At 43.8% G+C, this 14070-nt stretch overlaps 1 protein-coding gene across 33 annotated transcripts in view; it reads right to left on the bottom strand.

Annotated features, from left to right (window-relative positions):
* Window positions 1–14070, bottom strand: part of SNRK (SNF related kinase) — a 160576-nt gene that overhangs the window by 70970 nt on the left and 75536 nt on the right. For 20 of the 33 annotated variants that reach the window (XM_086366234.1, XM_086366227.1, XM_086366241.1 and 17 more), the window contains exons 1-2: window positions 12523–12660; window positions 9349–9398 (exon numbers count right to left, since the gene is read on the bottom strand). The exons of 5 other annotated variants lie outside the window; for them this stretch is intronic. In XM_086366234.1, the coding sequence (XP_086222360.1) occupies window positions 9349–9398; window positions 12523–12612 (140 nt within the window). In that variant the 5' untranslated portion in view covers window positions 12613–12660. Of the gene's footprint in view, window positions 1–9348; window positions 9399–12392; window positions 12686–14070 lie in introns of those variants that run through there. 8 more of the 33 variants (XM_086366254.1, XM_086366250.1, XM_086366252.1 and 5 more) reach the window with 6 other exon arrangements.

The following is a 14070-nucleotide window of genomic DNA, read 5'->3' as shown; positions in this document are numbered from 1 at the left end:
CAGTAAAACAGAAACTCCAGGAACAAAGAGCATGTGAGGGGATCACTGATACCTAAGCTCGGGACACAGGGAGGGAACTAAGGCAGCCTTGCAGGCCTTTCCTCAACACTGGAACATCGTATTAACAATTTCTAGTTCTAAACATTCAAACTAGGCCAAGGCACTTTATACAACATACTACAGATGAGTCCAGGTAATCATTAAGCTCAAGCTCGTATGAGCTCTGGGAAAAGAGCACGTGAAGAGGTTGGGGGAAGTAGGAAAGATGAAAGGAGGAAGAAGGAAAGATGGCTGTGAAAACAAGTTTACTGCTGGGAATGAGGGGATGAAGAGCAATGCAGACAGTTGCTCACACAGACAGGGCCAAGCAAAGTCAACGGCACAGGCCCACATCTAGAGAAAGGTGAACTCTGGGATGCCAACCTGCTCCTTCAGCTCCAAGTAAGATACAATAGCTCCTCCCATTACCCACACCTGCTTCTCTCTCCAACAGTTTCATCCACAGTCTGGCAAGGCAGTGTGATGGTCCAGCTTGGTTGAGGACTGGTTCTGTTAAGGCTAATGACTGGATCTGAATGCCAGCTTACCAGCCACTAGCCACTTGGACCTGAGAAAAACCTGACGTCTCTGTATGGTCAGTCTCCTCATTAGAAAACATCAGTAGCAGGAGCATGGCATAGGTCGCGGTGAATTAAATCAGTTAATAAAGGTAGTGTTTAAAATAAAGCCTGGCACAGAGGGAGCAGTCAGTAAATACTAGCTACCACCACTACCACGGTCATGATGATAGTAATCTCCTCCACCCAGGTAGAAATTCCTTCAGTCTTCCCCTCTACCTCAAGAGACTGAATTTACTGAGCTATCGTCTCTCTTCTATTTTCACAAAATTCCCTATGACTCAGAAGGTAAAGAATCTGCCTGCAGTGCAGGAGACCCAGGTTCCATCCCTGGGTTGGGAAGATCCCCCGGAGAAGGAAATGGTAACCCACTCACTCCAGTATTCTTGCCTGGAGAATCCCATGAACAGAGGAGCCTGGCAGGCTGCAGTCCGTGGGGTCGCACAGAGTCGTGGACTGCTTGGTTTCCTAAAGTGTGTTAAACTGCAAATGGATACTATAGATTGGTAAAGAAATTAATCTCTAGTTGGGTATCAAAGTCTGATGATTTTTCAATAAAGCACCCCACAAAATCTAACTATTTGCTTTTTTCTTTAAACTTCTTCTTCTGTATTGGGAATACAGACAATTAACAATATTATGACAGTTTCAGGTGACCAGTGAAGGGACTCAGCCATACTCATACATGTATCCGTCCTCCCCCAAACCCTAGGTGTGATCATTCTATACATAACTTTATATCTTCTTTATATTCTTCTTTATATTCTTCTTTTTTCAACTGACCAATTACTTTCCTTTCAGTATTTTTGTTTCAATTATGAAAGAAACATCTATGCAGTGCAAGAAACAATACAATCAGAACATATATACTGGCCAAAAAAAGGGGGGGACATTTTTTTTAAAAATCATCCATTATTCTATCCTCTGTGATAATCTCTGTTAACATTTTGGACACAGCCTTCCAAATTATTTTCTATGTATAATACATGCCAGACACAAAATGGGGTAACACTCACACACACACATATACACACTGGGGATGAGGGGAAGTTGCAACCATTTTCTAAGTATTTCCACAAAACAAGTTCACTTTAGAAAATCTGGAAAATACAGAAAAGCACCATAGATGAAAAACAAACAAAAAACATCTATAACATCAAGGATAGCCTCTCTTCAGGCTTAAGTTTACATTCTTTACACCTGGGCTTCTATACAAAGCTTATTGTATATGAGGTCACAGGACTACTTTTTCCTCTACTACAGGATGAACTTTTTCCATGCACTCTGTTCTTCTAAATCACCATTTTTAATGACTACATTAACTATTATGACATCTTTTAAAACAGCAAGAGCCCTAAATCAGGCCATTCTAAAGTGGTCTTCTCACTTATGATAGCATTTGCTCATACATGGATATGACGCGGCTGGACCTAAATGAAACAGACCATCCAGTCGAGGGTGTTTATAACATGGAAATTCGTGTTTGAGAAACAAGTACTGGTATGTGTTGCAAGAATACACTGATGCTCTCCCAGTTTACTGAAGAGAGCAGAAGCAACTGAAGTGTGCGGGTGTGGCTGGAGAAGAGGAAGGAAGTGTGGGTGGCCCTACACACATTTTGCAAGCTGCTGAAAACAGTTGTACAACCAGCCTCTGTTAAACCTACTGTCAATTTGGAATGCACCCTGTTATTCTTGTCAAAACTCACTTCTAGCTTTTCACTGACATCTTTACCACTGGAGTGTGTCTCCAACTCACACAGCACGCTCAACAAAGGTGGTTCCGTGTGGGTCATCATTACCAAGCAAGCCATCGCATGAGAAAGCAGGTCACACAAAAAAGGCCATATGCAAAAATTAGGGTACTCCATAGCCTCTCTACACTTTGGGATATTATAAATTTCCCCTGTTAAACCAGACCACTAGTATTCAAACACAGAAAAACCTTCCAAACAATTTACATGCCTCAAAAAATGATCTGTGCCAGTGCTCGCCCTCCAATATAGACATCTAAGAGATGAGTTTTTATACAACCATGCTAAAACTGTATTTAAGCTTCTTATACATGGAAATTATCTGGTATCTTTCACAAACAGCAAAAATATGAAAACTGTAACTCTTACTCATGAGAAATGTCAGACTAAACCTACGTTTAGAGAAAAGTCAACTCAAGTAGAGGAACTAACGCACGTTTCACGAAAATTGCTGCCCTGATCTCACTGCTAACATTTCAAAGATACCTAGAACAGAAACAGTATAGGTCGAAAAGGAGGCAGTAGACTCAGTCCTCCAGGAATATCAGTCACCTCCAAGTCAAACAGAAACGCAATCCCAGTGGCAGTCACCGCTGCTGTTCTTTTCATCCAAAGTAGACAGTACTCCGCAATTTTGGACTGGTACTCTTCCTGGGCATAATTAACATAGGCTATAAGGCAAGGATGAAGCAACCAGGGTCATCCAGCGGTTAGGATCTGGCACTTCCGATGCAGGGGGCCTGGGTTCAATCTCTGCTCTGGGAACTAAGAACCCACATGTCTCACAGCATGGCCAAAAAAAGAAAAAAGAAGAAGCAACCATCACAAACAAGTCAACAGGTCCCAAGTTATGGAAGAATCTAGAGTTCTTCACTGGACTGGGTGACTATTACTATGTGGGTATCACAATCAGCCTGTAGCCACTGGATGGAATCAAGACAGAAACTGCAAATTAGAAGCTTTCAATCATTTATTATGAGAAATGGCCCAATTGGCAAAAACGTACCTCCAAATGTCTAATAAAGCATTTGCCAAGGGAAGGTAAAGTAACTGTTTACTAAAGTATGTCCTCAAAGTTTTCTTCCTGGCAGTCAATTTTAATGGACTCAGGGCCACTGGAGGTAACCAGGAACGCCAGGCTGAAAAGTCTGCTCTAGTCTCTCAAGTCAGCGACTGGGTTGCCAACGCAGATCTATCCCTTAAAGTGCTGGTTTAAGAAATCTTTATTTTCCCTAAATAGAGCAAGCTATATTCCAGGGATTTGAATGAAAGGAGGAGTCAGACAATCTATTAACTGATGGAAAGTAGCACTTAGCGTTTGTAGAGAGAAAGGGGTTAACATCCAAGCCACAAAACCTTGACCAGCAGCACAGCTAATAAGTTCAAATTCTTCAACAGAACTGCCTCTCGTTAAAGTGATGAAAAATGCTAGGCATGTCACCATTTCTACCTGAGGGTAAATGAGTCTTTAAAAATTAGTATGGTGACAGCTCTGGTATAAAGTGCCCACATAATAAATAATGATTTAAGCACAAGTTAGCATCCAGAAATTATTCCAAAATAAATAAAGCTAACCCACAATTGCTCCTTTGCCAGGAAAACAGAATGTAAGGTGGAATCTATGGAGCATTTAAAAAATTTAATCTAAATCTCTCTTCCAGAGCTTTTATTAATACTTTCAAAATTCATTTTAACTCCATATCATCTTTTTTATACCCCCTGCTGCTGATGTGACAAAGACGGTCATGAAAAAGTGCTCAAAAAAGAATGTCAGAAAAGAAAAAAAAAAACTAATCCATGAACAAAAATATCGGCACCTAATATTTCACTGATTTTGACTTAAAAGGCAGAAGCATTTGGGAATTTTCTCATACTGCTGGCACCACAGATTACTTTTCTGAAAAGCAATTTGGCAATACCTGTATTAAAAGCCTTAAAATAATTAATATCCTTGATTTAATAATCTTACTAATAGATTTATGTCTTAAAGAAACAGACAAATACCTAGTCACAACGTTCAGGGACATTTATATTTGAAAAAAAAAAAAAAAGATCAGAAATAACCAAAAGGTCTACAGTAAGAAAATGGTACACCTAACACAACACTCTGCTGGTATATTTTGAATCTATTCAATCTCATGGGAAATTGTCACAATAAAATGTTAAGTAAAATTCACACACTCAATTTCATGGCACGGGATCCCAGATTTTTTTAAAACATATAATCTGTCTGCATATATACTTTTAAAAAAATGTTAAAATTACAGCTTTTTTTTCTCTTTATACTTTTCTGTTCTTTTCAAATTTTTAGCAGTGAATATGTGCTGCCTTTATAACCTAGGAAAGGCAGAGGTTACTAAAATTTTGAATTTCTGTACATAATTATTCATTCAATTTACTTTTCAACTGACACCAATGAAATAAACCAACTTCCCTGAAATATATATATTTATATAATCTTAATAAACAGACATACTCAATGAAATATTCTGCCTCCTTTGAGGGACAAAGTATGCAATTCCTTCAGGCTAAGGAAGGAACACTGAGTCTAATTTTTTATTAGCAAATATTTCAGCCCTAATTGTCGGGGATAAATTGCGGGGGACAATACAGTCCCCTAATCCTTGAGAATCTTACAAATAAGTTATCTACACATAAAAAGATAATTATACGAGATGGTTGGATGGCATCACTATCTCAATAGACATGAGTCTGAGCAAACTGAGGGAGGCAGTGATGGCCAGGGAAGCCTGGCGTGCTGCAGTCCATGGGGTTGCAAAGAGTTGGACATGACTTAGTGACTTAGAAAACTTGGGCAAGTTATGTCAAAGGAAGAGCAAAGGATACTAAAGGCAGGACACCCAAGGATGGGGCAGCCCAAAGATCAGGCCTTAGCCCTCACAAGGAGCAGTGGGACACCCTTTCTGGAAACAGGAGAAATGGACAGCAGAGTACACGTGGTGGGGTGGGTGAAGTCAGGCCAGCGGGCAGAAGTGAGATTATAAATATAACAGGGTTAGGAAGGCTGATCCTGAAAGCTACCTAGCGCTTCACCATTTAGGGAACTGTGATGAACTCTCAGTCTCTCAACATCAATGGAAAACTTGCTAGACTAAATTCACCACAGTCCCTTCCAACTGTACTTTAGATTAATTCAAGTGTCATCAAAGAATTAAAAATGCACAGAAGGAGCTTCACATCACAGAGCTGATGTGAGGCCTCAAAAGGAAGGAAAATTCTAGGTTTTTAACATGAAAGCAACAGAAGAATAAGGTCATTAGAAAATTTAGACCAATTATAAAAGTTCACTGTTCACCTTAAGATTCCATAAAATATCGATTTTTGTTTTGACTTACTGGATTCTCTCATTACCCATACTACTTTCCTAAAAACCTACTAACTTATAACTAAACAGGTTTACAGGTTTATATAGAAATGAGTCTTATAGCAAAACCACAGTTGACATTTCTTTTCATTGTCTCATTTCAAGTTTTAACAATATCTTTCACTGCCACAACTGCCCATCTGAGAAGTTTACTTTTGTTTTAATGCAGGTTTCAAAAAGTAAACAATTAAAAAAAAAGAATAAACAATTTAACTACTGGGAATCTATGTATGCACTGAATTCTTTACATCTGTTCTGTAGTTTATTCCTTACCATCAGGAATGTGATGGAAGTATCACACCCCATCTATGGAACAGAAAGGAAGGCCAAACAGGATCAAGTCTTCTATGCCACAGTCCTACGTCCAGGTAAGGGCTGCCTGAGCTGACTCCTGAGCCCTGTATTTTTTCCTGCAATAATACAATGCCTCCCCACTTTGATCCGGGCCTTTCTAATTCCCAGGAAAACAGCAGCACTAAAATAAATCTATTCTGACAATTCTGCTTTTCCTCCAATTCTGACGCGCCATGCCGAGTTACCTGATCCAGCCATCAACTAACAAGAGCGACACCAAGGACTCACCTAATAAACATTATTAACAAACAGTTCCACTAAAAACTTTTTGAAATGTTTAGAAACTACACTTTGAGAAAGGAAACAACAGGCAAATAACCATTCAAAAGACAGACTGAGAATTACTGGTCATCTAAAAATGCAATGGCACCTTGGGAAAAACTTCCATCTTTACAGTTTGTATACTATTTTGTTATGGCAAGATTTCTCCCCGATGGCACAGAACAGTCAACACCAAGCAAATCATTTAAGTACAATTTAAGAAGGCTCTATCTTCTGCTTTAAAAAATTTATCCTTACCCAAACTGCAATTTTAATGTACTTTGCAAATTACATTCTCTCCATTTGTTTCTAACAAAGCATTTTCCTTCACAAGAGGATTAGCAAATACTCATAAAAGAGGAGAACAAAGGATCAGATCATGCCTTGAAACACTAGATTGAGTATTGTCATTCTACATGTCTTCAGTAGTACTCGTAATACTTTATACCAATAAAGAGAATTGTTTAACCTGCAGAAAATGAGATAGAACACAAAGCAGAACTCTTAAATTCAATCGCTTAACTTTCGTCCACTATTAAAAAAAATTATTGTGCAATATTTGGACTATTTAAGAGACCCATAAATATGGCACACTCTAAGCTTCATAATTTTGGACTATTTAAGAGACCCATAAATATGGCACACTCTAAGCTTCATAATTTATCCAATGAATATTTGTTAGTATAGTGTCCTAGACCTAAAATGAACTTTACCTACATACATTATACTGAGTGAAACCTACATTACCTAAAGTGTACTCTCCTTAATACAAAAGAACCAATGTGTCTAAATATTAAACCCACTTAGATATACTATTTAAACATTTCCCTACCTATGCAATATGAAAATAATATAATGACCTAAGAGATAAGTCTGTACATAGAAGGGGAGGGAACATCAGAGAAGAGCTGGGACAGCAACCTAAGCGTCACATTTCAAAGTGACACAGAGCCAAATTTTCTCGTTGTCTAAACCACAGAGGTGCACATTAAAAATTATCAAAATTCATTTACTCAGCAAATATGAGGAGCAGCATCATAGCATAAACGAGTACCATAGGATCTGGAGCCCAAGGAGATACTCCGCTTCTGTCAACAGGCATGTCTTTGTCTATAACACAAAGATAAGCACCACCTGGGACAATTATGAAGGCAAAAGGCGATAATACACATCAGCAATGTGTCAGTGGGATTATAATCACCCCAGATTTCCGCCCCCCCAGCTTTTCACAACTGGCTTCCCTTTCAGAGAGTTTGACATCTGAGAGGAGTTGTATACTTAGTTCCCCATCTTACTCCGACACCCTTATCCTCACCCTTCTCTGGCCCAGAACACCACCCCTGTACTGTAGCCTGTACTGAGGCCTGTACTGGATACAACAGGAAGGCCACTGCCCTGCACTGCTTACACCTCTCACAGGGACAGGAAGGCTGGAAGAGGGGTTCTTTCCCCTAAATCTGCCTTTGGGAGCTCACAGGAGGCATCTCAAAGAAATTATTTTGTTTAAGATAAGAACTGAAATTGGCTGAGGTGGAAAAGTGGCCTTAGTGTGACTGGGACAGTAACACGCAGAGCACAGGGTATGAGACAAGGGGAGAGAGAGGCAGGGAAGGACCGGACTCCCGAAGGTCCTTGTGTCCCATGCATATGAGCGGATGCTGCTCACACCTGGCCAGCCATGCTTCAGGGCCAGCACACAGGCCACCATCCAGACCACTGCCTCTCCCTGCCCTGCTATACTCCTGCACACCAGCTCCTGTGCCCTCTCACAGCACTATGCCCTCTTCCATCATGGCCTGTGTCACAGTTGTGGTTACAGAATTATTTCTGTGATTATGTGATTAATAATCTGTAACCCCCACTAGACTACACGATAAATTCAGCCTGTGTAAGACACGTCTGCTTTATTCAGCTCTGCATCCCTGGGCCCGCCGAGTATAGCATCTGCCTGAAATATATAGATACACTTTATTAAGTGAACAAATGAAAGCTGGCACTAAGAAGCCAAAGAAGAATCCTGAGCACGGGAATGGCAATCAGAGATGACAGCTGAACAAACCACTCTGGTAGCAAAGTGAAGATCAGATTGGAAGGGCAAGACTAGAGCCTGAACACAGGTGAGGAGACTAGTGAAAAATGCCTCCAGAAAAATGATTAAAGACTTAAAAGTGAGGGCAGCCTGAATCTGGGCAGTGGTGAGGAGGATGGAATGGCGGAGACGCGCTTAGGAGGCAGAATCCAGAAACTCAATGCACAGGGGGCAAAGCAAAGACGGGAATCTGGAATGACTCTAGTGGAGAGTGCTAGCAGGTGGGGCATTGACTCACACCGGGAATACAGGACGGCAACAAACATTCCCTGAGCATCTACCGCTTTCTATTCTAGAGTGGAAGATCTGCCTCTAGCTCTGGGATTCTATGAATGGGAAGCAATTTCTATCCAACCCATTTGGATACAATGGGTATGGTATCCATTAATGGGCAGCAAACTACAGTTCAGGTTTTTCACATTTCTTCACCAGGACATTTCTTGGGCATACTGACTACGTATGAGGCCTAACACTGGTCTGGGGATACAGCAATCAAAGAGGAGGCATCTCTGCCTCCAAGGAGCTGACAGTCTTCTAGGTTTGAGACAGGTAACCGCGTGACAACAACTGAGAAACTGAGGCCAGTTATGCTATGTTTGACCAGTTACATGTCCTGTAACCTACATTTCTGTGATTTCGTAACTTCCATCACATTTCAGGCCCACGTGTAGTTAAGGGGTTGCGTGTTTGGACATCCAGACAGACACCCTTCCCACTAATCTTGCTTTGAGCCTGGAGACACTCCAGAACAGAAAGCAACATGGTACATGGGCAGCCAGCGCCCTCCAACTCTGAAGCAACTGCTGTAGTCATGGGGCAGCAGTGTGGGTAAGAGGATACAACCAGTAAGGAGAGGGAGAGAGGCCTGCGTGGTCAGGAAAGAGCCTACCTGAGCGGAGGCCAAACGCTGGAAGTGCCAAAGGAGAATCTCAGAAGGCTCTGGAAGTAACAGCAGAGAAATAAACATTCAGGGAAGGTAGAGCAGGAATCCTCTTTAGTCAGGTTCCTCCCCTTCCACCAGCAAGAAATGGTTTCCCACGGGATGGAAGGCCTCAACCCAAAGCAGATATACAGGAGAACAAGATGAGGAAATGGTCTGCAGTGAGAATAATGCAGCTCCAGATTATCCGGACCAGACAACACATTTTCAGCGCTCACTCATGAGGTCATTAAATGAGAGGTTTTATACTGGCCCTTCCCAAACTAAAACAAAATACCCAAACATATCCTCCCCTTCAAACCCAAACCTACTGCCCTTCTTTGCCCCCTTCCTTTCTACAGCCTTAAAAAAAAACAAAAACAGCTGCACTGTCTCTACCCCCTAGGCTTCCTTTCACCCACTTGGATCTAAATCCTTCCTCCACCATCTGACCTTGTCTTTTCAACCTCCCTAAACCCTTGGAGCCCTTTCCCCTTTGCTCTGCCTAGGAACTCTACCTGTCCAAGACTGGTTCAACCATCGCCTTCTCTGTGAGGCATTCCCCAGTCCAATTGCCCAGGGGTGACTCCCTGCCCAGGGGTTTTGCCTCTGCCTCATCACAGCATTTGACCCTACTGTCTTTGTTTACCTCCATGTAAATGTAATTCACAAGAGCCTGAAAGACAGGATCTCATTTTTATTCACTTTTCTGTTGCCACCCTCTAACCCAGGGCCCCCAAAGTAGACAAAGGCTCCATGAATAAATGATCAGAAGTTTAGTTTACCTTCAAAACTGCTACAAACCACTCGATTCTTCCACCTAAATTGCTCTAAGAATAGTCTTGCATACACACACACACACACACACACACACAGAGGGAAGTATCTATATTCTGAATAATTAGTTTTCTTATAACAGCATCTTGGCTATAAACTCTAAATTTTGGTGGTTAAGCCAACAGCTGGCATGCAGTAAAATCAATTCTTTAGAGTTCCTCATCTATGTTTTTAATTCCTAAAATTCTGACCATGTGGAAAGTGTACCTTTTTCCTGGGCAGTGTAATGAATTCTTAAGCTCAGAAAACCTGCTTCAGAGAAGCAACCAAGCCTTATTTATACCAATGCTTAGAACCTGGGCTGCTCAATAGCTCCCCAAATAGTTTTTTTTTCCTTCTATTTAGTTTCACTTTCTGTATGAAACACCCATAGTAAAGTTTAGACACACAATATTTCCTGCAACCAGTAGAAATATCTGAAAGCCCTTCGATTCTAATACGGACATTCAAAAGCCCTAATTTTAGGATTATGGGATTACATTTGAACCTTAACAGCCCAATGTATACTTCTGTTCTAGAAAAATAAAAATTATGTAACTTCTCAGTCCTTGTATGTTTTCTACAACGGATCTTACTGCAATAATACAGAAAAACTTACTCAGAAGAGCAGAGGAAAAAAAAAAATACAGTGAAAGTAACTTTTCTATACTAAAGAAAACGATTTAAAAAAAAAAACAAAACTGCAAATTAAAAAAAAAATAGAAAGGTGGCAAAGTTCCCTGCCAGGAAAACCTTAAAGATGGAGAAATCAGAAAAGTTAACTCAATGCACCTGACTTTCAATTACCATACTGCTTCAGTAAGTGACTTGACTCAATAAGTGACCTTGGGAATGTCATTTCTCTCATTTTTAGTTCTGTAGAATGGGAATGTCATCTGTTTTCCTACTAGAGACAATTGGTCGAATAAAAGAACGTGATTTTTTTTTTTTTTTAAAGAAACTTGTCTAATTAGTTTGCTTTAATCACCACTAGTACAGTACATTCCTCTTCAGGAATCCAATTCCAAGAAAAATATTTAAGCAGACGTTGAGGACAGATTTCCTTAAGGGAATGATTTTATAAATCTGGAGAGCAATGTAACAAGATTATAAATTAACAAACTGATTACATAAGCCTTGACAACCTCAGGCTTTAAAGTACACTGATACACATTCTGATAAATTAGACTGATTTGGGACTAGCGCCTCAACCCCATACAAGGAACCCAAACTGAGGCAGCTGGTGTTTGATAGGAATCAGGTGGAATCTGATCAAGACGCGGAACATTTGCAGTTCTATTACCTGCTAGCCACGCTTCACCTTTCACCATAAAACGTGAAACGCATTAAGTCAGCTTTACCACCTGCTCCTAAGATTGTGAAAATGTACTCAATTAAATGGAACGGGGGAAAGTAACTAGATAGTGTGAAAAATCCTATACCCTTAGACGTCCAGAAGCTGAAGAACCCTACTGCTAAATCCCCCCTCACCCCTCCAAATACTGGACTTGAACCGAACTCACTATACAGCTACCGAATTTTACCTGACCCAAGTGTTAAGAACAGCACAGCTCCAGAAACCCTACTCAGGATAAAAGGCTGTCACTTTCCTGGATCCCAAGTCCAAGCAAACGGAAGGAAGGGTTTTGTAAAACGGTCCAGAAAGGAATCAACAGGCGATGACTATGGAAAAGAACGGAGGTTTTCCAATCTGAAAAATTCTAGCTGTCCCTCGGGAACGGCACTGCTCCTCCTTCCTTACCCCGATGCCCTTTCTCTACAGACAACAATATCCCCATTCTATTGTACGGCTGCAGTTTTAGCAAGAAATCCCCTTGCTGCGCCAGATCTCCAGATTCCTTTGAAAAAGGAAAACACCTTTAGTGAAGAAAACACCGTACGAGAGAACCTGGGCGCGGGGATCCGCGGGCGCCGCACTCGGCCAGCTCCGGGGCGGGGCACGGGGATGCGGGCACCTCCCGAGGTGCCGCAATCCCGCCGCGGCCGCAAGGGCAGGGCCTCGGGGAGCCCGTGGCCGGCCGCCGCAATGCCCGCTCCCGCGCGGGCCCCGCCGCTGCCCGCTGCCTGCCTCCAGGCCATCAGGCCGCACCGCCGCCGCGCGGAGTCCGGGCCGCCGCAGCCCGGGGCCCGCGTCCTCCCCGGCCCGCGACGCGGGGAGCGCGGAGCGCGCAACTTACTTTCCGCCTGCGGCGGGCGCCCCGGCCCCGGCGCCCAGCCCGGCAACCGCTGGGGTCACTCGGCGGCGGAGGCCAGCCCGTCCCCCGCCCACGGCCGCCGCTCCCGGGTGCACTGCGTGCTCGCGCCTACCTCAGCAAGCAGGCGGGCTTCCGTCCGCAGCGGCCGCGGCGCGGACAACTCCCTCCCGGCCGCCGAATCCCCGCACCCAGCACTAATCATAATACCAAGCGGGCAGCCGGCCGCAGGGAGGGGGTGGGGGACCGAGATGCGCCTGCGCGGGACGCGCGTCACTGTGACGCAGGCGCCGGGGCGGGGCCGCGGCGAGGGCGGGGCGGGGCGCACCTGCGGGCTTCGGCGCGCGAGCTGCTGCAGGGCAACCTGGCAGCGCCTCGACCCCAGCGAGTCTGGGCTGCGGCTGGCGGTAGGAAGCGGGCGAGGCGCCCAAGCAAGAGCAAGCTGATGAAAGAGGAAGCACTAGGGACACGGGACAATGGCCCAGAAAAGTAGCCGAGCCGTGGCGGAAATCGGAGGGAAGGGACCGGGTCCTCACGGGACTCTGCGTCTTGGGGCGGGGGTCTGACGGCACCAGGCACTTCACCCTTCTAAAGGTTCACCCCCATCCCCGGCCCAGGTTTAAACAAACAGCGGGAAAAAAATACACGTTCACGAATATAAGTACATATTTTTTTTCTCTACAGTTTCTTCTCTCTGGGAACCCAATTAGAAGGAATTGTGTTGATTTTGTGCTATTTTTAAAAAAGAGAAAAGCCCAGCATCTGAACACAACGCTGGCTTTAAAGGTCAGCAGGAGACCCTTGCCAGGCCAGGCTGCCTCCACAGGAAAAGCGTGAAAAGGCGAAAGGTCGTGAGAAGTATTAAGACATGTGAAGTCAGGGACTCAGAACATGTCAGGCATTAACTATGCCCCGGATGGTTCAGCGCCATGGTCACTAGGCAGGAGGCTCCCAAATGGAGCTTAGCGATGGCCAGAGTGGAGAGTTTGGGAGGGTGAGAGAGAGGGGCAGGCGCTCCCATCTCCCATCCTTGGAAGCCTGGCGCGCCATGGAGATCAGCTTCCCTTGCTTTCTGGAAATAAGTGACACGCCAGATGTCAGATCCTCCAACCTGCTTTTCCATTTCGGATTCTCCCAGCCCTGCACCCCTCCCCCAAGAGAGGACCCCAGGCAAAAAAGGGCACAAACTACTGCGTGGAGGGCGGGGGAGGGGGTGCGCTACTTAGATGTTCCAAATGTGATTAGATCGACTGGAGGGAAAAAAGAAATCTAGATGGCTTGAGCAATTGTCTTTGCTGACCTGCAAACGTCAGAAGCCAGTTTTTTCAGACTGTCTCCTGGGCATCTACTTTGCATGTCTGAAGATGACTGGAAAGCAAGAGTGGATTGTTGGGAGGTACAAACACTCAGGGTAATAACGGAAGTTAAGCGGGGCTTCCCAGGTGGCACTAGTGCTAAAGAACCCGCCTGCCAATGCAGGAGACGCAGTCCAGGAAGAGACGCAGGTTCGATCCCTGGGTCAGGAAGGGAGAAGGGAATGGCCACCCGCTCCAGTACCCTTGCCTGGAGAATCCCATGGACAGAGGGCTACAGTCCATGGGGTTGCACAGAGGGGAATGGACTCTGCTCTGTGATGACATAAACGTGAAGGAAATCCAAAAAG

This window comes from Bos grunniens, chromosome 22, assembly GCF_055505025.1.
Source record: "Bos grunniens cultivar Pamir isolate PY7600 chromosome 22, Bosgru_T2T1.0, whole genome shotgun sequence".
NCBI classification, from domain to species: domain Eukaryota; kingdom Metazoa; phylum Chordata; class Mammalia; order Artiodactyla; family Bovidae; genus Bos; species Bos grunniens.
Note: the sequence above shows the minus strand (reverse complement) of the source record. Positions and strands in the feature narration are given on the sequence as shown.